General features: G+C 42.1%; 1 protein-coding gene across 13 annotated transcripts in view; it reads right to left on the minus strand.

Annotated features, from left to right (window-relative positions):
- Positions 1 to 614: 614 nt before the first annotated feature.
- The window catches only part of UNC13B (unc-13 homolog B), a 214319-nt gene continuing 188859 nt past the window's right edge, over positions 615 to 26074 (minus strand). For 7 of the 13 annotated variants that reach the window (XM_056325055.1, XM_056325056.1, XM_056325054.1 and 4 more), the window contains 9 exons: positions 24003 to 24155; positions 22072 to 22195; positions 15060 to 15116; positions 10970 to 11050; positions 10429 to 10576; positions 7635 to 7691; positions 5059 to 5151; positions 3802 to 3961; positions 615 to 2607 (listed from right to left, as the gene is read on the minus strand). In XM_056325055.1, the coding sequence (XP_056181030.1) occupies positions 2322 to 2607; positions 3802 to 3961; positions 5059 to 5151; positions 7635 to 7691; positions 10429 to 10576; positions 10970 to 11050; positions 15060 to 15116; positions 22072 to 22195; positions 24003 to 24155 (1159 nt within the window). In that variant the 3' untranslated portion in view covers positions 615 to 2321. The remainder of the gene's footprint in view (positions 2608 to 3801; positions 3962 to 5058; positions 5152 to 7634; positions 7692 to 10428; positions 10577 to 10969; positions 11051 to 15059; positions 15117 to 22071; positions 22196 to 24002; positions 24156 to 26074) is intronic. The other 6 variants (XM_056325057.1, XM_056325063.1, XM_056325061.1 and 3 more) reach the window with 2 other exon arrangements.

Genomic DNA, 26074 nt, shown 5'->3' on the forward strand with positions numbered 1-26074 from the left:
AAATGGCATCTCTGATCACAAAAATTCAGAGACCCACATTATGATGAAATATAAGTCTTCGAGTTATTTAAGCTGTTCTGTCGGAAACTGGCAGCATCCCCCCAAAATATGAGGAGGGGGAGTAGTTTACTTGACATCAAGGTGCTTTATTCTCTCATCTCTTGTCAATAACATCTACAGAGTATTAATGCTCCTGTCAGACTGAAAGCTATGAATCAAGCTTAGCACGTAATTATTTTTCTTCGCGTTATCTGTAACATGTCCTGCTGCCTGCCTGCCCCTCTCCATTCAGCACCTTCAAGAGGGTACCCGAGTAAAAAGGAAACTTGATGGGAAGGCCAGATAGGAGAAGAAAAGGAAGGTAAGTTATTCTCTGTGCTTTTCTGTGATGTCTCAGTGTGTTATGAGAAGACAAAAACTTCAGGGAAAGATGTCAAAGATGGACATCATGAAGGAGGGGAGAACTGTGTGGCTTATACCCCTCGCTGGGCATCTACAGCACCAAAGAAACATCTATGTACTAAACAAGAGTAATTTGCAGAGATGCAGTAGCGATTCCACCCTATGCGATTAGCAAACCGAATTACAGTTACACTTCAACAGACAACTCCAAATGCTGCTAAAAGAGTTTATTAATTTATTAAAGACCGTACTAACAATTCTCATAACAATGGCAGCACAATGATTCAAAATCATGACAAATAGCGTGGAGTTTTGAAAAGCATTATTATAACACACCATGGACAAGAACAAAGCAGATGTGCCATCTCAGAACTCTACAAGCAGGCCCATGAAATTCAGGAGTTGTATCATACAGCTATACAAGTGTCAGAGAAAATAGAAAAACAAAAAGTCATTCAATATGCAGTCCTTGAATTTATTGACAGTATTACAGTACTTTATGGGCAAGGACTGGCTTGTTGCAGCTGCACTTTCCAGAGCACAAAGCCATCTGGAAATAGCAAAAAATCCCCAAAAGAAGAAAAACTCTCTAACAAACATACTTCAGGTGCAATCACTACTCCAGACCTTCCTGCTTATGAATTTTCAGTCAGAAATTCTGACCTCCCTGCAGTGACTTTGCTCAGGACAGTGTTTTGTTTTCCAAGAAAACAAAACCAGGCGGCTTCCTTTAAGACAGTGCAAAAATATTTTCAATGGTATTGTTAAATCACAGATTAATGATAATCAGCATGGATCAATCACAGCATGGCCAACAGCAACTTCAAGATCAGCACTGAATGGACCTGCTGCCCCTTGACCAGCACTCCAGACTGAGCGCGTGCAGAGGGGAGATGTGTTGCTCTCTCTGAAGCGAGCCATCATGTATGAGTTCATAGTGAGGAATGGTCTCAGCTACTCCAGGGCAACAAATTGCTACAGAAAGCCTTTAAGTATTAAACTATCCAATCCTATTTCAAAGAACTAACGAAAGAATATTGAAATGGAAAAAGTATATAGCAGCCATGTTATTTGCCATGGCTCTAATGTTGTTCCCTTCTTTACCGTGTTGGTCACAGTAGCCAAAATGTGACTTGTGGAGTTCAGCAGCTTACAGCACCCCCATGGTGATGCAAGATTCCCAGCAGCACGTGGGGATTTATATTCTCCGAGATATACCATGTACTTACAATGGCAGGGCAGCTGCAGTCTGCTCCTGCTGTGCTGCCTTTGCAGCTTTTGGCTGTGATAACTTAGGCCTCTCTGCACTTATACCACTGGTCTCACCCATACTCACAGCAGCACATCCACGGTCGCACATTCATTTGGTGTGCATCTTCAGAGCAATTTGCAACTTCTTTTTTAAGCAGACATTGAGGTGCCTGTGTATCACACTGGGACATTGGTATAATCTGTGCCAGAACATCCCCTAGCAACTCCACAGTACATAAATTCAATGAGAGGTAACTATGCTTTGCCAAAGCCCCAAATCATTCCTCCGTTGTGTGTTTGTATCGTACTGTGATTGTTTAAAACCTTTTTAACATCTGCCAACTTCAGAGGATAAAATCACAGTGCTGCATATCAACAAAACCCAGCATACCCAGCCTCCAATATAAAATAATTTATATACACAAAGCAGAATTTGCATCTTAAATAAGAAGAGATTGTCTCATTCTCTATGGTGTCTTACCCAGCTACAAAAAATTAATAATTCATATCAGGTTGATGGATTTGTTTCCTCTACAGCACACGTGCGCTATTGGAGCTGACAAAGACAACATGAAAAAAACCTTTTGTAATTAATAAAAGAGAATTGTTCAACACTTGCACATATTGGCACAAGGCAGAAGAGAAAAGGGAACATTACACAGCTCAGCTCAGGTGCCTTCCTCTGTGGAACGGGACTCAGATTTCAACTTTACGAATTCTCTGGCAACTTCATCATTGGTTCTTTGAGAGAGAATCCTCAGGACGGTAAGTCCAGTGTCATCCATGTGAATCCTGCGCCCGAGGGGGCACCAGCAAGCACAGCTTCCTTTGTCTGCTATGTCCCTGAGCTGCATTACTGCTATCCCCAGCACTCGGTCCTCCCGAGCAAAGCAGTAGTCCTTTACACAGACTTGCAGCTCATAGGCATCAGGGCCATCTTCATTCCCCAGTATGCTGAAAAACACACACAAGTTCACTTACAGTTTCTCAGAATGTATAGATTCCTCTGCAAAATAAAGGTGCCAGCAGCTGAATAGAGTGCTTTGATGAGCCACAGAAAACTCCTTTCCACATAAAACCCTTGTCAGAGAGAGAGAAGTAAAACGTACAGAATATGGGCTTTCTTGCTGATTTACAGCTGATAAAGAAAACCTGGCTACTTAAAAAGAAAAAACAAACAACCCTTATCAAGTTGCCTTTGCATGTGTGTGTGTTTAACTATGAAATAAGAGGAGCAGAGAACATTAAAGCCAAACTAATAGATTTTCAACTCAGATGCCTTTAAACGTTTCTGCTTCTGTTAAGGGTTGCTTCAGTCAGTAATTAATGTTTTAATTAGACAAAGTCTTTGTTAAAGAACTGGTATCTTCCATTAAAGCAAAACTAATAAAAATAGATCCACAAGTTTTCTGATGTTTCCAAAATTAAAAGAATAAAAAGAACCCAAAGGGACAAAATCTCTTCACTTAGAGGAAGCCTGCCTTGCCCCACATCATAGAAAAACTGTATGGACAGTCCCTCTGCCTCAAGATGTTTACAGTCTTTTGCTGGTCTTCTCCTCTCATTCCTACTGTACAGATGGGTGAGCATTAGCCTGTAGCTCCCTTTGTTGAGCCTTCCAAGAAGGAAGATGCCTTTGTAATAATGAAAGCCAAATAAGAAGAGATCAATAATCAGTGTTGAGAAAGACTGCAGTTTTAGTAGTGTAGCTTACTACCAGTTCCAAGGGCTGTATCCTTGGAAACAAATTTAGAAAGCATGTTCCACAGGTCAAGTTGGGATAAAAACACACATTGAGATTGAAAGAACTAAAAATATGTAATGAACTTTTAGCCTCAAGTCTACCAATAAAGGATACAAAGTTCATTAAGGTGATGGAGCACAGTAAAATATGTTCATATTACATAAAATTAATTTCAGAAGGTAGCCAAACGACACTGCTGGTGTAGAACAGACCTCAGCATCCCACTCACAGCAAAAACTCCCATAATCTAGCTTTCCTGCCAAGACACTGAAGACTGGGTCAAACTACTCATGCATGTACTCTTTTGGGCCCTAAGCAGGCTGTTCATGGGCACTGGAAAATCTTATCTGTCCTCTGCATCTGCACTTGCCAGGTCAGAGCCCCAGGCTATTTTTCACACTTACAAGTGAAAGGTTTCATTGTATTTGGGAGCCCAGTTGTTGCTCTTTGACTTGGTTGTGAACTTCCTCTTCTTGTCGCTCTGATGGGGTCCAACCATGGTGATTTCAACGAACGGACGGAACATGCCCGATGTCTGCCACTTCAGGTCGTTGGCTGCCACAACTGCAAAAGAGAGTCACAACCTGTTTTACAGTAAACATTCATTTGTTCCCATTGCTCTGCACACCTTCCCACTCTAATCTGCTTTCAATGTTGTGTTTCAGAGGACAAAGTCCATTTCAAAACACGCCAGTGTCCCAACACACATAGGCTGGACTTTTTTGTAATACAAAGATATGCTTTCTTTCTCTACTTTCAGTTCTATGATGGGAATTTAATGCTTGGGACAGCACATAGCTTTTGCCATATGCATATTTAAGAAATTAGTCCAAAAAAACAGGCACTCCTGCAACTCCAGTCAGGCTACCCTGCCAGTTCAGTGCTTATGTCTACATTATGTGTGGGATGAGAGAAAAAAAGGGGCATTTTGGGGGCTGATATTAAGGTCTCTGTTGAAAAGAAAATGAGACTGCAGGTAAGACAAACAAAGCTTGAGCTGTGGGTGGCTCCAGAATCCAGAATTATTAGCTCTTTAATTCTCATTCTGTCTTCGGTCACTGCAGGGACAAACTGAAGCACAGGAAACAGCTCTGAAAATCAATTTTTGCATTGCAGTGTAGACTTAGCCAGAAGAGAGGCCTGAAGAGCCATTTATATAAATCTTTAGAGGAAATGAAAGCAGTTAAATATGCTGTATTCAAGCAAAGGAGATGAAGGAGGAAGAGGAAGCCTGGGATGAATCACTACTTCGGTTATTTTCAGAGCAGCTCTTCAGGGACCTGTGTGGCCTTCAGGATGGGGGAAGAGGAGCCTCTGAAATCTTACTGGCTCTGCAGTCTCTCAGTTTACACGGAGCCATTTCACAATATCACCCTGTCACCTGTCTTGGCAGCACAGGCTAAACTGTGGTGACTGCTGAGAGCCATCACCTGATTTTTGTTTACTTCATATATCATTGCCAATAAAAAAAAGGACTGTACACTATCATGCCACTGGCTGGACAAGCTCATTTGCTGTTTCTCTGCATGTTCCTGATGTGAAACAGAGAAAACAATTCTGGATTCACATCTCATAAGCTAACACAGAAATATAATGACTGCCAACTGGAGATTTGCCTCAACAGTCTCAGAGCCTGAGCCATAACGCATGCTTTGCCGTACCTTTCACTGTGACCTTGTGTTCACCAGTTCCTGGGTGGGTATACAGGTCGATCTGTATGGACACTTCACCCACAGGATCATCCACACCAGAACCTGTTGGAAGAAAATTGACGCCCACCGTGCACACATGGATTATTGTTTATTGGCACCTATCTTTGTTTTATGGCCTCAGCAAGACAAGCGGGACTTTCACAGCACACCTTCCATAGCCAGAATTTCAGTCAACACCGACAACGTAAAGTTAATGCAAGATAACATCAGGCTTGCATGCCCAACACGCATAACCACTAACATTTTTTTGCACTCCACCACAAAGATCGCATCCCTATTGGGAATACTAGTAAAAATTTTAAAACAATTTTAAGGACCTAAAGCTCGACAATGGACCCTCACAGAGAGCAAGGATTTTTCAGAGGTTCCTGCCAAGCTCCTTGTGTACATGCAGGCATTCCAATGGTGGGCATCAGCATTCCTGTCTGCTCAGGGAAGAAGGGAGGACAAAAAAACCAAAAAACAACAAAACCACACTAGAGAGGAAGTTTAAGGAAAAAAAGACACCAAATGTTAGTGATTTGCATGGAGCCACAGTGCAGTCTCACCCTCCAAGAACCTTTTTCCATGTCATATTGTGCCATCCTGACTACCTATCTGCTTCTCTTCAGAAGACAATGAGAACCTTTTCACTGTTGTGCAACAAAAATGCTGAGAGATAGGCCCTCACAACTTCATCCGTTAGCCAGAGAGAATTCACAGAGGACAAGATAACATGTTGTAACAGACCTCATGAACCCTACAATTAGAGTATTACGATGTTTTCCACTTTTTAACTTTAAATTGTAATTATCTATCATGCAGTATGTGGAAATGACATTTTCCTGGGCAGGAAAGTCAAGATGTCATGTAAATTACAGAAGAAGACTGCTTTGCAAAAGGAAAATGAAGCCTTTGATAAGAGAGTAAGATTGATTTTACTTTCTCTTTGACAACTGTCTGGCCACAGGTTCACAATTAGCAATGCTGTTCTAACTGGGATACCTCAAGGTAATTGAGTACATGTGAACAGTAGCGTTATTTTGTCAATTTTGAGGCTAAGACACATTACTAAGTGAAAGAATTGGTGTGTTTTAAACTCAAGATAAGGAGCTTGAAGGATATCATTAAACAAACATTTTGATTAGATAGATCTAATAAGTCAACTTTCACAAGAACAGTCTGCAGGCAGCAAAAACACTCATTTAAAAAACTAGAGGTTGAGAGCTAAACTTTGAAATTCTCTGAAGAGAATTACATGACACAGAACTGTAGGCAGTGAAAGTCATATTAATATACAAGCTAAAGTATCTGAGCAAACAAAACACAACCTCAAATTATTTACCTTAAGGTAGAATCTTATTCTTGACCTGAGTACAGCAAACAGCCTCTAGGCTGTAACACTGGTACATGATCTTGAACGTACTGCTTTCTCCCCACTTAGAAGGGCACTGTTCCTTCTTTTCTGTATATAAGCACAGAGCTTTAAAATTGGTAGGCTTAATTATTGACCTGACCCATCTGATGGTGCAGGTCTCTAACTTACACTGTCCGCATTTTCCATGGGAACAGACAAGATTACCAACAGTACATAATGACTTTATCAGGCCACATCTGCAGAAACACCAGCTGCCAAACACTCAGGTCTTCATTTTACTGATCTTTAGTGTAATAAAGCAGACACTGATGCTTCAGAGGAATGACAGTGGAATCATCCCATTACCTCTGAGGGAGACAAAATTTAGGTTATTATTTTTCTACCTTCATTCTTGTATTTTCATTTAAAAATCCTGTTCTATTAACTGCAATGTTCAGAAACAAAAAACCATTTTGTAGATGGCCACTGAAAAATATTCTGAGCATGCAAAACTGCATGCATACATGTGCTTGCACATTTAGTGACAAGCAGATTTAAACCTTGACGTGAAAGTCTCATTGATATTGCAATACTGAAAGGTGAAGCTGCAGAACTGAGCTCGTGCAATGGGTTACAGATGTAGTTCATCTAAGATAACAAAAATATTTTGGACAGCAAAAGGAGAAATTGAGAGATGAAACACAAGACTTAATTTTTTAGGACTCTCCTGAGCACCCAGACTTTTAGCTACCCCCCTTCAAGCCAGACGGTTCAAGCTCAGCCATAACCTTGAGTGCATACCAGACATTACCATGTATTACAGTAGCCCATCTCAGCAGACCACAAGCATGCAATTCTAGGACTTGAAACAGCTACACACAGCCCATGGTAAAGGGCAGGCAAACAAGCTGGTAGCATCTCTCAAAAACCAGTCCATTTTCAAGACAGCTTTCATATCCCATGAATCAATCTCAGACTTGGGGACAGGCTCTCAGGCAAGCTACAGGCTCCTAAATGATGCAACCTGTGGCTCTTTCTGTGGGATGCAAGCATTTGGTGAAAGTTCACTTCTATAGGATGCTATGGGGAACGGGCCTTTGGAAAAGGTTTCTGAGCATGGGCAAGATGACTTCAAAAGCAAGGCATCTGGCTAATGTTGTTATGGTAACAACATTAGTCTTGAACATACCCTTATCAGGAAGAACGTCCTCATTAGCGGTAAACCTAATACCTTTCCCATCATGCACTGAGACATGGATTCAAAAGGCAAGAAGCAAGCAGGATAAAGAGAGAAGAGTATGAATTACAATCCAATTAGTGGTGTGACTTAAACAAATACAAGACAAATATTCTAGCTCTTAATAGACAAAATATCCTCTTAGATCTTATGCACCAACACAGGCTTTGGAGAGCAGGGCTGCCTGCCACTAGGGGATTATCTGGGTTAAAACAAGAACAGAATTTGTGCTGGCATAACTGCCAGCACTGATCTAACTTTGGAGAGCAAACATTTAACAGCACAGTGGTATAGAAGCCTGCTCAGTAAGAATATGAGGGCAATAGATACCTCACAAAATGGAAGATGCAACCATTGAGCAGTGAAGTAAGAGGCAAACAGCTAGCATTTTAAATAGTTTTGCATGCAGCCATTTCCTTCACAGGCTTGTGGGAAATTTTACTAATGTAAAGAGAAACATCAGTCAGGGTGTTCTGGTAAGCAGATGTCAGCTGTAAACACTAGTGCTGTCCTTTCTGTCCCTCCAATGCATGTGAAGATCCCCAAACCAATCTACCAACTGGGGTTCCTGAGAAGTGTATGCAAGCAATACCCTTTTCTAGCCCAAATCCCAGGAGCATGTTATCACACCTTTCTCAAAGATATTCCAAGATTGATCCCACAGATATTTGGTGGCACAGCTCAAGTTTTCTGTTCCCTAAACAGGGTCCACAACTCTCAAGCCTACTAATGTGGAAGATGCTGATTTGGACCAGCTCAGTGGCCTACCATGCCCAGCACCTGTCTCTTAAAGTGGCTCAGATGAGTCACAAAGAAATGTCATCAGTCAGCTATGAGATGTCATTGATGACTTGTAATGAGTATGTATTACATCCTAAAGCTAGAACTTCATTTTTTTCTAAGTTTCTTTAAAAAAAATAAATAAATACACACACACACACTTCTGTGGCAACCCTGTACATTTCTGCTGCTCTTAGATTATGTTCTATTACCTTTGTGTATCTGCTAAACACTCATGCCCAGTGAAGTTTTATAGTCAAATCATGCATTGCATGAAGCTGCTTCCTCATGTAAGCTTTGAATTTACTACTCTGCAACTTCAAAAAAGTATCTTCTTCCTCTAATTTGAAACCCTCCTGACCACAGCATGGAGTGTAGAACAGCAATGCTGCACGCATCCTTGTATCCTGGCTCATCACAACACAACAGGTTCCACATAAAAAACTAGCTTCAATTCACGGTCTGGATATATAATGGGAAACATTTGCCATGGAACAGCAAAGACTGAAAACACACTGTGCGCACAAGTCCCCCGTTAAAAACTGTTTTGTGTTGTTTAAAAAACTGTTTAATGGCGACAGCCAAGTTCCTGGAATCCCTTGAGGATGTAGCAGTCTTTGACCTGTCTGGCCACTGGATGTCATCGTTGCTCTGCTGGGACACAGCTATAGGACCATTCTCTCAAATGCAGGTACTGACTCTTCAGTTCACTGTTTGAATGCAGCGTGTTTCAACCTAAGCAAGAATGTATCGTGCTGCTAAAGGCAGGGATGATTCAGTCCCCCAAAACCACACTCAATTTTTCCCTTGAAAAACAAACCTTGTTTTGCTCAAGTATTCTCAGTAGCTTCTCCACTGGTTGGGGAACACCAATATGAAGTAGTCTCACTTGCACATGAGGGAAGTGTTGGCTAGGGAGTGCTTTTCCCTTGACTTCAGGGCTCAGTGTGGCAGTACAGTGACAGAGTTTGTACAGTCTGTGGGGTCACAAACTCTCACAGACTTGCAAAGATTAAAGGAAATAGGACCCCAAGCAAAAATTGGCAGGACAACACCCTCACGGAATTGTGTAACTTTTGCTGCTGAGATGTAGTAGCCCAATGCCAAGGCTTGTATTTAAACAGCCCTAAAACCTAAAAGATTGGTTTCAGTTTTGAGCTAATCCCTAATAGCACGTGTCCCCTTTTCCTGAACTTAGTGAGATCCATAGTCAGCCAGTGAAGGTCCCTGACTAGGGACCAAGTTATTCTGTACAACAATCTGGAGATGTTTATATGAAAGCAATCAAAGATAGAGACAATTAACTGTTCACCCCATTCCAAAGCAAGGAAATAGCACACTATCATGCCTTCCTAGAGAGCTACCAAAGAACTTGAGTGACCCATCCCAGAAGCTTATGAGTATGTTGTGGTGATCCGTAATCACGTAGCTCACACATATCCTGTACTGGCTGCAGACAAAACAGTGGTTTTGTTGCTCTCTAGGAGACGTTTCCCTTTACAGGCTTCATGTAGCTCCGTGACTCATCACATTGCTCTCTTAGTCAGGAGTACAGGGGCTCTAGCAGCTGGCCTGTGACACAGGCACTGACTGGTTCCCATGGTGGTGTCTTGCTGAAACGGACTTTCACACCACTGTTTAGTCTCAGTACAGTAACGTGCAATTTCACTTCAGTCACCCACCCACACTAATTCATGAAACATGACTGTTAAGTGAGGACTGCAGAAAAAAAGACCACCAACACCCCAGGCCTTATGTTTCACATATATCTGCTCTCTCAAAATTCAGTTGTTGAGTGGGAAATAACCCTCTTTCCCTCCTTCCCAGCCTCAAAAGCTCTGAACTGTCACATTTCCAGAAATGTTACTGCCAAAAGCACTCTACAAACTGGCAGTACAAGACAGAGCAATTACAAACAGAGTAGATAGCTCCATTCAACTCTGCCAACAACACAAAAGAGTCCTACCCTGAGCTGTCTGAGTCTGGACAAAGGTTTTGATCAGAGTGTCTGTGGTCTGAGTGTAGAGAGACAGAGCATATCGAAGCGACTGCAGGTCCGTACTCTTCTCCAAGAAGGTTTTCTTCAGACCATTCCCACCAGCATGGAAATATTGCTAAGAGTAAAAAGAAACAGGAAAAATACTGAGGAAGAATTGCAAACAGCAAACAATTCACGCACTGCTGTGTGTGTAGATGGGAAAGAACTGGAAAAATTAACAAAACAGCTTCTGTACTGGAAATCCAGCTCTTAAGACCAAGTGATACCAACTGCTCATCGCTTTCCCCTTCCAAAGGACTTAAATATAAATATGCTGGCTCCCAGCATGCCAGTCACCTGAGCCCATCCAGGTTTACACAAACATAGCACTACCACTCAGTTGTGCCTTTATTGCTGTAACAGCAGTGACAGACCCCTGCCATCTCCTGAACTGGGACAGGCACTCTCCTCCCAATAGTATTTGGGGACGAAGCAAGGGAATGACAGAGACAGAAATGGCATCACTTACTTTGATTGTATCGAGTGCCAGATCCAAAACAGCACACTGCTTTGGAGTGAGACTCCTGGTTTCTTCTCTCACCATATGATCCTGCAAACAACCATTATATTTGACATGAGCATTCTGTCAGAGCCTGAACGAAAAGGAGTCCCCAGTATCATCACTTTCCCTGGATTCATGCTGTGGCTATGTGGCCACAGCATTAATTCAGATGTGTAAGGAATGCTTAATGGAGTCTCTCAGAGTAATTTATTAGAGCTTAACTTGAAAATAAACCCACTTTCTCTGTTTCTTGCAGGCACAGAAGAGAGAAATAAAGAAACGAGCTGGATGGAGATAAGCAGCAATTTAAAAATCACAGTTTGCCCCTCAGAAAACTCAAACAGGAGTCTGCCTGCTACCCCCATCACTCTAGAGCAGCCAGAATAAAACTCTCAAAACACCACCTAAATCAAGGAATTCTGAGAACCACACACTGGGCAAAGTTCTTATGTGTGGTTTGTAAATGTTTCTGTTTTAACTCTTCCATCTGCAAAGGTCACTGATTCATCATATCATTGGTGTAGAGGAAGAAAAACAAACAAGCAACATGTTCTAGAAAATACCTTTGCTAAAAGAAGTTGCTCCCATGAAGACCCAGCGTCTCCAATAGCAGAAAGCCAGGAATCTCTTGAGAAGGGATTCCATTTCCTGCAGTGGGAGCATGTACCTGTTACATTCTTGCCTGACTACAGGGATGTGTCATCCTTCGGTATTTCACTAAGCTCTTTCTCTGTGATGCTTAGTCTAGGTTTCAGAGGAAAATGGCACATTTTAGTAAGTCAAAGCTTTGCACAAACACAAATTACAACTGTTTGGACTGCTGGGGGGTCAGGCTGGCTGACTTCAGCCTGGATGCTGAAGCATTCATGAAAAAGATGCAGGCAAATCAGGGAAAGACTACTTATCCCTACTTTAGACGTCACGGCTACTATAAAAGACAGGAGACATGTCTACTAATTTGTCTTTAGTTAAGCATGCCTAGTGTGTGGCACCATTTGTGAATTTCACTCTGATAAACCTGCTGGCTATCCTGCAGCCTGGTGATTCTTCCTGTTGCTATTCCCATTTGTTATCCACCATGAACCATCTCCTGCCTGATGGACATACTGCAATCTAGGTGCAGTACTAGGCATTTGCCACACTTCTCACAGATTCCTAGCTAGCACCTTTGCACAGTGCTGCATTAAACTGTACAGAAGATCCCTCTCAACTCAGCAGTACCTCAGAGAAGTTTGCACCATGCTTTCTTGAGTACTAGAGACATGCCTCAGCTTGGCTCGTTCCCCCCCACAGGATGCTCCTGGTCTGGAGACCTACATGCTCTGTAAGCTGCAACATATCTTCCATTGCGACAAGCTGTCCTTAGGGGAGCAATAGCTCTCTTCGCTCTTCTTTATGAGCTGGGAGTAATTCAATTGAAGATGATGTGGCTTCACACTTCAATACACAGTGGGTAAAACATTCTTTGCTCTGTCTGACAGTCAGATTAAGTGTACAATCAGCCAAAGCCCAAGGCCACATTCATGGGAGAGGCCAATTTAGTAAGGGCATCTGTGCTCCCAAGGCAGAATGACTTTCATGTACCTTGAAAAGACTTTCCAGGTCTACCAGCCAGGTTCCCCACAATGCCACACAGACCAGGTGGTCAGCAATTTTCTCTAAATACCTGAAGAGGTCATTCAGCCCCATGCAGAGCAGTCAAGTCACCCCACTCTGCCCATACTGTCAATGTAAAAATAACGGAGTGACTGGACTGGTAATGATTGCACCTACACGCAGAGGAGCCCACGACTGTCATTTCCCTGTATACCTGCCCTCTGCAGATCCCACACTGTTCCTATAAAGGACTGCAGAATGCTACCCTGCACTTCCCAGATTGCTAGCCAGGAGCAAGCCACAGATATTTACATCAAATAATTATGCAACTTCGAGCAGAAGAAGAAGAAAAAAAGAAAGAAAGAAAGAGAAAAAAGGGAAAAAAAAAATCTTCTGGTGTCTCAGAGTCATCCTTCTATTCTCCACAGGCACTCTCAGAAGAACCTCTGTGGTCAGAGTTTGACTGGTTACCCTGGGGGCAAGAGAGAGGAGGCTGCTGCCTCCTGGTCCAGCTGCTGGCTATTAAGCAAACTAAGCAGAAAGAGTTTGATAATAAATGAGAGGTAGGTATGTGGCACCAAGGTGCCAGGTTTACGGTTGGTTTTCTGAGCATTTTAAAATACACTGTGAAATTGATTTGTCATTAGGATGAGAGCCTGTGCTTGTCAGGTCTGCTAATCTCAGTTTTCAGCCAAGTTATCCAATTCACTAGGGCTCAGTTCCCCCCAAACTATTTAAGACAAATAAAGCTTAAAATCCATCCCATAACTTTCCCAGGCTTTTGTGGAACTGCAAAATGCACAGGAGAGCCATTTACTCATATCTTCCCTATTAGCCTGCAAAAATCATAAGGACAAAAAAAAAAAAATAAAATTCCACGATGCTTACGCAAACAATTTACTCTCTTGTAACACCTTCACTCTTCTGGAAATTTTTGGATGCAGTGTTGGTTCACACAATCTGTCTGAACTAAATGTCTCCAAAATTCAGGTGGCTGAACGCTTTCACACTTGCATATGGCTCTCTTGCCACATATAAAATCCTGCGTACCTATGCTCCTGTACTCCTATTTGTGGATATCCAAATAAAGGCTCGAACACACACCAGGGCTTGCCTGAGCTGCATGATTACATGCATTTCTAAAAATGCAGTCCAGAGTTACCAAAGTTAAGCTTTACAGTAACTGAACTGAAGACAGGCTGCTGCTGAGGGATGGCTGCCACCTCACTGGTGTGAATGGAAACCAGCAAAGCTTCCAACTCCTTCAAGGTAAAAGGCACGCTGTATATACTAAGAAATTCCAATAATGAGAAAATATGGACAGTGACAGCTATTCACCTCGGGAACTGTAATTGGAGGTTTACGTTATGTCATGTCACCGTTAACTCCTACGTAACAGCCTCAAAATGCAGCTGGAAAAAAAAGTGTGTGCATCTAATGACACACCTGCATATCCAGATCACTTACTAGGATTGCTAATAAGCACTACCTTAAAAGAATTATGTACTGTCTTTGCTTATAAACTTGCATAGGTAAAATGTGTCTGCTGGGCAAGGGTAATATATAGTCACATAAAGACAGCTGTAAGAAGTGCGCAAGACAAAAAAAAATTATGGGAAAAGACGAATGCATTTTGAAATTGCACTGATCACTCAGGTGATGCCCTTTGCTGTGGGAAGATTGCCCTGGTCACGCTCTGAGACAGAGTTCATGTTCAGCTCTGTCGTCCTTGCAGCACAGTTTGTGCACTGTGATGCTTCAGATTTATACCTTCTCTTGCACAATACCTGCTCTTTAGCACAAGTCAAACTGCAACATAGTGCAATTTGAATGTTGAAAGGTATCACCATTTTCATACCATTCCCATCGTGACCAGAGAATTAATGCTTGATTGGCTTATGATGAGGTGGCGTGCACTTAGTAATGTTCATGTCATGCGCTGTCATGTCATGCACTGTCAAAACACATCAACATAGCCATCATGCTAAATGCCAGCTTGCCTGTAAAGAGAGCCCACGCAGAAGGAATTTACAGACACAGGCTCTTTTCCATAAGCAACAGTTATTTTTGTAACAGTTCATATAATTCATCAATAGCTAGGCACAATCATCTTTCCAACCAGCATCTCATTATCAGAACCACATAAAGGACTCCCTTTTATACACAGGGATACAGAAGAACTGGCCAGATATTGAGAACTCTACTTTTTTCATTTTAAATTGATCACTTTATCTACAGAAGAGAGAAACTACTTCGATGATTAAACCCACAGTAGAATTTAACAGTTAAACACAATACTAACGTTAGCAGAATGCATTTAAAAGCATATTTAATGCATTTTAAAGCATTTCTCTACAATTGCATTCAGCAACAAACTACTGGACGCACAAGACACGGTAGATGTTACTACACTTCCACGCTGACATACATGGACATTAACAAAAGCCATGCAGAACAATACCTTCAACTTTGACAAGTGTCCCAGTTCCTTAGCAGCACTGAAAATCAACTGTGTGCCCTATGATTGCAAGAAGTTAGAAAAGAAAGGAAGGGAAAAAGATTATAAACAAGCTTTGCATGTTTTTCCTTTCAGGAAGTCAAGTCAGTTCACAGCTAGAATTTTACATAACCACCCCCAGGCCAGTCACAACAAATTGATTCCTTGCCAGTTTATTACCTAGTATAAAACCTGGCATTTCCGTGGATACCACATCAAGAGCTATTTCAGAGCACATTATTCTGCTAACTGGTTCACTGTTGTTACAGCAGCCACCCATTTAAAGAGGATGCGCCTTCAAATGGATTGCACAGGCTGGGGGTGAAGGCGGATCACACAGCTGACGGCAATCTTTCTGTAGAAGCAGAGCCCAATCAGCAGGGTGGGGGTAAGCATACATCAGATCAGAAACAAAACTGGATCCAAGCAGTTTTGGGGTGAGAGATTAGCAAACCAAGCCCAGTGAGTATGACATGTCAAAAGCTTGGCCAGTGGCTCTTCTTCCCCCACTGTGGCTTACTGATGCTGTATGACCAATAAAGAAACAAAAAAGGAAGATAAATCCCAGTGACGGGAAATCTTGCTTCAAGTCACTTACACTCCAGTTTAATGGATTTTTACATACTTTCTCTGCAGTGGTTACAACAAAGCTATTTTTCCTTTCCCACAGCACTTCTCTGTTGTGTAATACTCCTTTCACCTGGGGAGTTAAGTCCAAAATTTAATGAGAAAGCCAAATGCACCCAAGAAAATCCTCCAGTCTCTTCTCCCAGAAATGCTTTACAGGGTGTGCTGGAACTTATTTTCTTGCACTTCACTCCTTTTCATTCATCTAATCTTGCTCACTTCAGCCCTCTCAGACTAGTCAGATTTAGGCTTTAGGACCAAGACAAAACTACAGGTGACTCCTCTTCCCTCATTAAACCTCCCCTCCATTATCTCTCCCTCAGGAAAGGCTTCAGTGTGTCAGCAGCACTGCCCTCTCAAAGATGATCTTTGGCTCACCTTGCTTGTAATTGGCCATTAGGGGATAGTGTTAAAAGTACATGTAAATGTCACCAGGTATCAATTGAGAAGTGCCTGTGGGATGTCCTGGATGAATGCCTGAAATAAGCTTCCAGGGCTTCCAGGGATAGGTATCAGTGGGTGGCACTTTCCAGTATGGTGTTTTTGCTCAGGAAATGCTGAGAAGAAGATGAAACTCATCTTATTTGGGGACTGCTGGCTCCATAAGGACCACATTTCCCCAGAGGTCTCCAGCAAATCCAGCTCTGCTTTCCACAGTGCTCCTTCCCTCTCCCTTTATTACCCTTCCTCACATCAACAGTTTCTCACCCTCCCATTTAACGACAACTGCCATGATCACTCCCCACCCCAACATCCCACAAACTGTAATGAAGCAAGGTGTAAACCCAGAATTCCTATATTGCCCTTTGCCCCTGCCTATGCTACTCAGTTTGTTTTCTTTGCTGCCTTCTTCAGTATTTAAGTCAGTGCTCTGTGGAGCAGGAACTACCCCATACTTGCAGTTTGCAGAGAAGACTCTGGGAATTGGGTTCTACTGCAAAGATCATTGCTGAAATAATTATTTGTTTTCTAGGGTTAAAGTTAACATCAGCCCCACAGATGGGCTCTGCAAAAAAAGTGTATTCATACCTATTGCTAGAGGTATCAGGTACCCTTTTACAGGAGGAAAGCAGGCAAACAGTTTACAGCTGTAACACTGGAAAAACTGAGACCCACTCTAGAGACATTGGACACACTCTGCCCATCACAACAACAGTCCAGAAGTGAATTTTTAGATGAGATACTTTTTCTTTAGTTTTGCCTGCTTCAGGAATTTCTTCAAGCTGAAAGAGTCTGACCCGAAATCACAGATAACCTCTTGATTTGCTCTCCCTGTAAACGTCACCTAACCCTCACTGCTCTTCAGTTTTTTATGCTTGTTGAATACAAGTCAATACAGAATGAACATTATTGACTTCGTAGCTAACAGAAGCTCTCGATAATTAATTAAATTCAGAACTCTTGGGATGGGGGGCAGGGGGAAGTGCAGGCAAGGAGAATGCAATCATAAAAGAGAGCTTCTGAAATGAGATTGGGAGCTTTACTTGCTGCCAGTACCCAATGGGTAGTGTTGAAGAGTACAACTGTCTAAACTGAAAGAGTACAAAGTTCTTAGTATTTCCAGCCAGTGAGGTTGAACGTGACTGCACACCAGGAGCAACACAGAGATTTCACTGTGGGCCACACCAAATAATGCACCAGGGGACACAGCTTCAGCCAGTGCTTGCGTACTCAACAGATGTGCCTGCTGTTCTGTACGATTGGTCAGAAAATCTGTTTGAGTTATGGGTCTTCGAACTTAAGGTTGTCATGCCTGTTGACCAAGCAGAAAAAAAATTAACATTTTTATAACCTGAATTTTGAAAAGCTAAGTGAGTGGTCTCAAAACACACTAACATTCAAGTTTCTTGATCCAATGTTTCCAGCCATCATTAGACACTTTTTTTTAATGCACATTTTAACAACATCAACCAGCCTAGGCACATAGTGTCCCTGCCACAGGCTTCTAAGGAGGGCTGGCAACACTGAGCAATACACAGTGACTTGGGATGCTTCAAGGAACAAAGCTGCTCAGATAACTACTCCTCAGTTCTTGCTTGCTAAGAAATTCTTCATCAATCAGTGCCAATCTTTGTCAATGTGTCAATTACATTTGAGTTTGTCTTCAATGCTGGTAATGTCCAATGAAAATCTGGACAGCTTCTTCCTCTGTCAAATGGCATTCTTGTAAGCAAGATGCTAAACCTCCTGAAAAAAGTTATTTCTTCATGAAAACGTATCGCAAAGCTCTACAGGAAGCACTTACTCCAATGCACCTCTAGGGAATGAAAACAACTAAACTTAAATATCATGTAGTTTTGAGAAAAGCTGCTGACAATGGAATTCATTAAAACATCGAGGACAGAATATGAGCAAAAATTAAGTCCTTATTACAAACTGTTTCTGGCTAGCTCTGCGGCAAATGTAGCTGGAATGGGGACAGACCTTAGCGCTGGTTTTCCTGGTTCTTCCCATGAAGTTAATTTTACCTTCCTAAACTTTCAGGGAAACATAAAAGGTACCAGTAGTCCACAACCCAAAGATTTTAATTTTTTTTAATGGTCTGACTGTTTTTCTCTCCTCAGTGAAAGCGTTTAGAGAAGGATCATTAGCTGACTCACGTCTAATTGCTAGAAGCCAACAGAACTGCACTGGTTTATATTCTAAGATGCTCAGACTCTTGCAGCTTAACTGTCCTATTGCTCAGTTGACAAAAGTTAGGAAAAAAAAGCCTAAAAAATAAGTCTTTTTAATTCCAGTCCTATTTTTGGAAAACACATTATTACTCAGTCTTATTTTTCTGAGACGTACCAATGCAAGGAAATTCCATCTGGTTTTGTACATTCCTTTCCCAGATTTTTTAAATCCCTACGTTCAACAACAATGAGATCTGATCATTTATTAGCAGCATTTAAGTTCATTTAAAAAAAACTATCAGCAGGCAATGATCGCTACCACCTATTAAAAATTAAGACTATTTTTTAGCTGTTGTGCTGTATTAAACACGGAGAAAACAGGCTACGTGGGTATGAAAAAGGAAAAATAATTACCTGTTGTTACAGAGATGTGGGCACATGTACAGTTCACAGACCATCATTTCATCCAAGGCTAAGAAACCTTTTTCTCCTCATCACTGAGGCAGCCTTGGACTTTTCTGCTCCTAGCTAGCACAAGGGAGAGGATTCATTTACACTAGTTGAGAAAGGTTTCAGAAAAACTGTTAAAGCCACACCGTCCTCCATCACAGAACAGCTCTGGAGTGGTGCTCCTTGCAAACAAGCCTGAAGAACAGCCAGTTTGGAAGTCACACGTAAGTTCTGTCTACAGCTTAAAGAAAATTTTGTTCTTATTCTGGACCATGTTCTCATTTAGTGAAGAGAAGTCTGACAAGTAGAAAAAAAGTGCAGCAGGAGCAAGCACAAATGAAGACTCACATGAATGGCTGCAGCGTACTGTGTGAAACAAATAAAGGAGAGGCTCCAGTGGAATCATCTGTGTATAAACTAAGCAACTCTTCACTGACCTAACTAGTCACTGAAGATGTGCTAGAGTTTCGTCCTAAGCAGCGAGGGCAAAATAAATGTGTAACTAATCTGTTAATACCCCCAAGAGTTGTGCACTGAACCCCAAAACAAGGATTCCCAGAGAGTTGTGTTTGCATATCCACTCATCCAAGACAGAGAGTGTTTAATTAAATGTTGATCTTTACTTAAAACTAGTGAGGTGTGAACTGCTCAGTGAGTTACTGGAGATCCCATTGCTACTAATCTCACAACCCACAGGCAGTCTATGCTCAGAGAGGTAGAAGCCACTCATCTGAAAGTCATTAAGGCACCCACAGCTCAGGTCATCAGAGTGGGAGGACATAAAACTGCTCGGTCCCCATTACATCCTTTATGGGTAGTAGCTGACTGCTTTCTCACCTAAGCTTCCCCCTACACAACATCTTTCAGAAGCAGCAGAGAATGGAAGAGCAGAGCTCGTATTTTCTTCCCTGCGTAATACAGGCTGAACTAATTTAAGTGGAATAGATCAGTCTGGAGAGTAACAGGCATTAAAGCACTGTGCAGCAAAAGGCTCACACAAGCAACAAGTGATACCCACTGCAGTGTGATGGGAACCTTCTACCCCAGTATGCTTTCCATGACCGATATCAAACCCACTTTTACATCTCTAGCAACTTTAAAGAAAGGACAGAAAATATTCCATTAAAGGGATTCTCTTCTACCATGAGTATCCCCTACTTCTTAAGGACTGTAGAGGAGTTTTAGGAGGTAAATCACCACTCAGTGGTCCTTCACAAATGGGGAGGCAGCACTAGGGCTTTCTGTTGCTGAGGGCTGGGAGGAAAGTGAGTTACAGTGCGTAGGGCTATTTCTGAGTCTGATATGATTTCAAAATAAAAAAAAAATTAAAAAAAAAGAGCAAAATTAGATAAGAGGTGCGTGGCACAGAAGTAGAATAGCAAAGAGAAAGTACTGCTTCTGCCCACATTGCCAGGTCAGAGTTTTGCATTGCCTTGCGCTGCCAGCCTTCACTACCAGGGAAGATGAAAATCTGGTGGTGACAGAATAAATCACTATATCCCAGGGGACAGTGGAAGCAGCTCTTTGCCCATGTAGCCCATCTAGCCTCACCACAGGTTCCCTGTTCAAGGACTGCAGACATGGCCATTTGAATCATCGCATTGTTCACAACTGCCTTTCTGAAACAACTCTTTTCCAGTTTGAACTAGTTCAGCCCCCTCACTATGATACAATTGATTAGACAGCTAAAAATCCAGCTATGAGCATTTTGCATTATCTCAGACAACTGAGGATGCGCTTCATTACACAAAAAGAGCTTCTCAATTTGAAACTGAAGTGATGGCAACAAGAAACTCTGTGTAAAAATACCCCCGAAATGGCTTATAGCAACATCCCGCAGGTTGGAAGAATTGGTTGATAACAGTTATTGCCTTCTTCATGATACAAGCACTGAATCACTCTACTACTCTGCCTTTACAATTCAAAACTAGCAAGTATAAAGCTCAAACAGCTCCTCCCTGATTCTCCCCAAGGCCCTTGATCTCACTTCTTCCATTCTGAAGGGGTCATGTTAATGCTGTTCTCACATGACAACTTTAGCACCTGTCCCCAAAGACTCCTTTTTACAGCAATTCATCTGAGAGAAAGAAATTTCATCCTCTTACATTTAGATTTCTTTTTTCTCCTTTATATATTAAAAAGGCAAGCAGAAATGATTACTTGAAATCTGAGCTCAGAGCATGCAGTCTTTAACAAGTTATGCCTCACGCTAATTTTATGCTTAGTAGGTATGACAGCACACTGCTTCTCAGCAGTTTTGTTTGAAGTTGTCATCATCAAGGCCAGAGACAAAAGCCTTCCCTCTCAGAGAAAGAAACACCTCATGCAAGGTGCAGGTTTACATCACTGCAACCCAAGAAGTCCACTCAAAATACGCAGGCAACTGCTGAACAGATAAGACCACTATAATTCTACCCACTACTAGGAAAAAAAATAAATCAGCATAAATTAGCCACAGACTGCAAATTTATTTAACAGAGATGAAAAGAAGTTCTGCATTATCTCCAAATAATGAGGTTATAGCCCAAACTTCACACTGCCTCCAACCAAGTGCCATCCCCCAGAGCAGCTGGGCAAGCACGACTAATGTTTGATCAGCTTCTATGGTTTCTCAAAGTTGGGGAAGAGTTAATCTTCCATTGTTAAAAACATCACTACATTCATAAGAGACATTCATCCCAGCATGCCCTCACAGCTGAACAATTATATAAAAGACTGCCTTTGAAGGCAAGCTATCTGGACATGCTTCCAACTCCTCAACATCTGAGACACTAAAATCATGCCAGTCCATACTAATGTTAAAGCCTTCTTTAAGGGGGTAAAACAGGGGGTGGTGTCATTAAAAAGCAAACCCAAATTAACCACATCTACACATGCAGACACCTGACTCATAGATGGCAATAACTAGGTAAAAGAGTTTACGGGCGTTGATCTAATGCCAAGAAGACAACATTAACTGCCCAACAATCCTACATACACAGCTCTCTTTAAAGGACTGCAAATCCCCAATCAATGTGATTTGATATACTTGATGGCAACTCCTCCTGGATCGTGGATTTTGGATTTGGTTGTTTTTTTTTTCTAGTGTGCTCTGTACCTTCCAAACCTACTATAAACAGAGCCGCTTGCTTTCTTTACTGCGTTACAGACATGTTTTTCCATCCTTGAGCAGGCTACACGCAGGCAAATTTACCTGGACAGATGACTCATTAGGTCAAGGAGATGAGTTACACAGGCAATGGCAACACTTTCTGCTATGAGTCAGGAAGGAGAAAATGCTTTACCGTATGGTCTGCAAGAGGAGGCAGCACAATCAGCTTCTCCATGGTATTCATTACCACCCTCCAGAGCTCTTTCAATACCCGTTTCAACACTGTCTTTTCACACACAGTCGCAAACAGTGTCAGGCTGTAGGGATAAAACAAGAACTGAGTACACTCAAAGAATGCAGTTTGCAAGGAAAAAGGAGATGTGTGTGGGAGAATCAGTGCCCCACCCAAAGCAGTTTGTCATAATGATTGCTTTAAGGGTAAAAACCTTCCCTTTCGATAAAGTACAGCCTGTCTTCACCCTTGGTGTTCTAGCACTAAAGACATTTGGCCAAAGTGGAGTATTGACATTTCTGTTTATTGACCTGGGGATTACAGAAGGTATCACTAAGTTATGGTGGTTGGGAATAGTCCCAGTAAGAGCAGGTACCATTGAGCTGGTTACCTTTAAGAAGACACTTCCTAATGTGTCAGGTTTACACAGTGTATACTTTCCAGACTGTTATGCAGAAGTTCCTGCACGGCTTCTATAGCTGTTAAAGTCTCTCCGTCCTCCACCTCTACAATCACCTTAAAGCATTTCTTGGAATTCCCTGTATTTTGTTGCAATTGCATTCACTGCCAATCTGCTAGTTTATCTGCTTTTACATTAAGAAGTTCTGGTTTATCTCCCTAGCTATTCCTCCTTTATTATTGTACAAGCTATCAAAAAGTCCAAGAAATGTTAAGATTCTTCTTCAAAATAATTGTTGGACTTTGGCATTTATGATCACACTGGGAGAGCTACAAAACAGGAACTCTGCAACCAGTAGCAATGCACAGGTGACAGCTGACTCTCCTACACTGTGTAGCATCTCTCAGATTTCCCTTCTTTGCATAGCTGGTTAGACAGTAAATGAACACAACTGAACAGGGACAAGACTGATGGTGGGTAGGACACAGGAAGCATGGAAAATTACTCTCCTCCTGTAAAGGAGGAAAGAAAATAATCCAGGCTGGGATTATCATAATCAAAATGCCTTGCTCCACGGCCAGGCAAAATGTCTGTAGCAGACCAAATTCCCAGTGATACAAAGGAAGATGGCTTCTCAGCATGCGTGAAGGCATGCATGGAAAATGCTCAAATGAGAAGGCTTGTACATGTTACAATTTGTAGAGTCACTAACTACATGGTGACCCAACAGAAATATGGGGCTATCAATACAAAGAGCAACAAAATAAACTGTATTTTAAACTTGTAAAGCTTCACATCTCTCGTGGCATTTAATATGAATATTGCTGGTCATCCCTTTCAAAATAAACATCAGCAAGAAGTTTAATTTCTGCACTAATTAAAAACTATTTCTCTTTGTAGTTCAAGGCTTAGCTGCTGAGAATTATGTGCAGTTAGCCACAAAAAGTCCCTGTACAGCTGAATCATGCTGCATGGTGTTAATAGCAACAATTAAAGCAACGGATCAGGCTTGTGTACATCACATAGTTCAGAAACTTATTTTCTAGCCAGAACAGTACCATGTATGACTAGAACACACTTGCTTAACATGACTGCAATACTGAATAGTATATGCATCAAGTATGTAAGTATTGTTTGCAATACAATTGCTAATTGGCTACAGTACAATTTGTATAGGAAAAACCCCATAGCTAGTAAATTTAGAATTTCAGTCTTTCCTACTACCTGATCAGCAGTGTGTTTTGCTGATTGTTATAATTGCCCAAAGGGGAAAGAACTGAGAGTGCGCTCTGGCACTGAATTAAGGCTGAAGAGCTGATCCATGGCTTGACAGAGAGACAGATATCAGAAGAAAAGCCCTTAATTCTTCCCGAAAATTTGGAGGCTGGACATCTCAAGAACAATCCAAGAACATGGAGATATTTTTCCTTCCCTCATCCTGTTCTTAATCCTACAAGCTGTGTGTGTAACATATATTTGAACACTCCCTTACTTTCCATCCAGGAAATCCATCAATGGCCTCAGGACGTTATCTGCATCTTGTGCAACTGTGTTTCTGGCATTAGCAGCAACATTTCCTGTCCCTTTCACTTGACAGAGGATATCAGACATTTGCTTGACACACTCATCAATCCGACTCTGAAAGCTGAACAGATAGGAGAGAGGCAAAACCAAGATTATCAGCGGCAGAAATGTCAGCTCTAGTACATACGGTAAAATATTGCAAGTCCATAAACCATGCACTCAGTCACATACTCTTCTTCATTCTCAAGATTTGCTGCTCTGTTCCTTATTGTGTTTGTTACTGAGAGACACGCTATCCAGCTCCTTATGCCCATCATCCACAGACAACCTACCACCTCTGAACATGAGACAAATCACATCTGAGGGGAGTTTGTTCATTCAGCTTGCAGAAGGAAGCGATCCTTTCCCGATTTCAAGAAACAGTTACTCTTAGCTCAAAGCACCCTTCTGTATCTTTGCATTCCACACAGGGTGTTACACCACAGACATTGGTATATTCGTATGGAGCAATGGCACAATGCATGCACAACTCTGAGCACCCAGGAGTCCATTGGCAGTAATGCGGTTATGACCCATCATAGGCTGTCTTCAAAATAATAGAGACAGCCTGAAGGGAGGCACCAGCTGAAACCAGCCCACTGCTGTATAGTCCATGCTATATCGAAGTGTCTAAGATGGGATGTGGGGCTTAGCTGTGCAACAAGCAGCATCACTGTATGGAAGTGACATGCAAGCCACTGAAGCACAATTACTTTTCCATCTCTTACTGCTAAGAAGTTCAAAATGAAGTAATGTGATGGTTAAAAATGATGAATAGATCAACAGAGCTGTCAACGTATCAATTCAGCGAGTAAAGGAAAATGCTTTGACATTTAAAAGAAGAGTTACTAACAACAGGCATTAGAAGTGACATTTAGTTATCCACTAACAACATAGAAGTTTGAAACCAGGAAGAGAAGTCAGTGCTAGGAGCCAGGGTAAAGATTTAAGAGCAGGTACACAGGTTTGGAAGTCAGTTTTGTATCTGCATAAGTGGCCTGAACTTCTGTTGTGTGAGCCACCCTGGACATCTGTGGGTTGGGTGCTGGCACACAACCCCTCTGGCCTGTGGCTCTCCCCTTCCTTCTCCACCCGGTCACCTCTTTCCTCTCCTGCACTGCGACCTCCAGTCTCATGGTCCCTTTTGCTCAATTCTAGCCTGCCTCTTGCTGGAGCAATTCCCGACAGCAATTCCAGAGCTGTCCTTCCATGCAGCCTCCACTTCCACTTCCCCCCTTTCTAGCAGAGAGTGGCCTGCAGCACTCAGCTGTGGCTACAATGACAGCTTAACCAGAGACATAAGCCACATCAGATAAAATAGCACCAAGAACTCCCTGTACTGCTGACAATTCCTGTTCTGTTACAGGCTAATCCCACCCCACAGTCCTCCCAAATACTGCACCAATTGCAAGACCCTGCTTCAAGATGCTGCACACGCCCAGCCAGGGGATGAAAGACAACAGAATCTCTTAAGAGATAAAAATTAATACGAGGCAAAATTCTCACAGATTATGAAAAATGATAAATCAGTTACTGTGGCAACAGGTTCACCTGAAAGTGAGGCTTGTGTAGATGTACAGCTTAGCAGGAGCCCTTGGCAGCAGCAAGTTAAAAGACAATCTCATCTATGCTGTCAGACAGGGCCTTCTGCTCCCTAATTCCCACAGGAATTCCCTCCTTCACTCCTACAGCCTCCAAGAACAAAACAGCAGCTAGCCCTGCGTGAAGTGCAAACTTTTCAAGGCTCCTTTTCCTTATGATATCCTTTAAAGCAGAAATGGTTTCTGTGTCCAGACATAATCCTCTCTCAGCACAAAGGTGTTGGGGCTCTCCAGGTGTGTGCTGCTTTCCCAGCAGGCGTAATTATCTCACATAGATGAAGAGAAGTTAAGATCTGCACTGTCAGGTGTGCACAGTGTTGTAGGAGCAACTGTTTAAAGACTCTGCAGAGAACATTGTCAATACCTGTCTTACCTCCCACATTTACATCCTTCAGAACAT

This window comes from Falco biarmicus, chromosome Z, assembly GCF_023638135.1.
Source record: "Falco biarmicus isolate bFalBia1 chromosome Z, bFalBia1.pri, whole genome shotgun sequence".
NCBI lineage: Eukaryota > Metazoa > Chordata > Aves > Falconiformes > Falconidae > Falco > Falco biarmicus.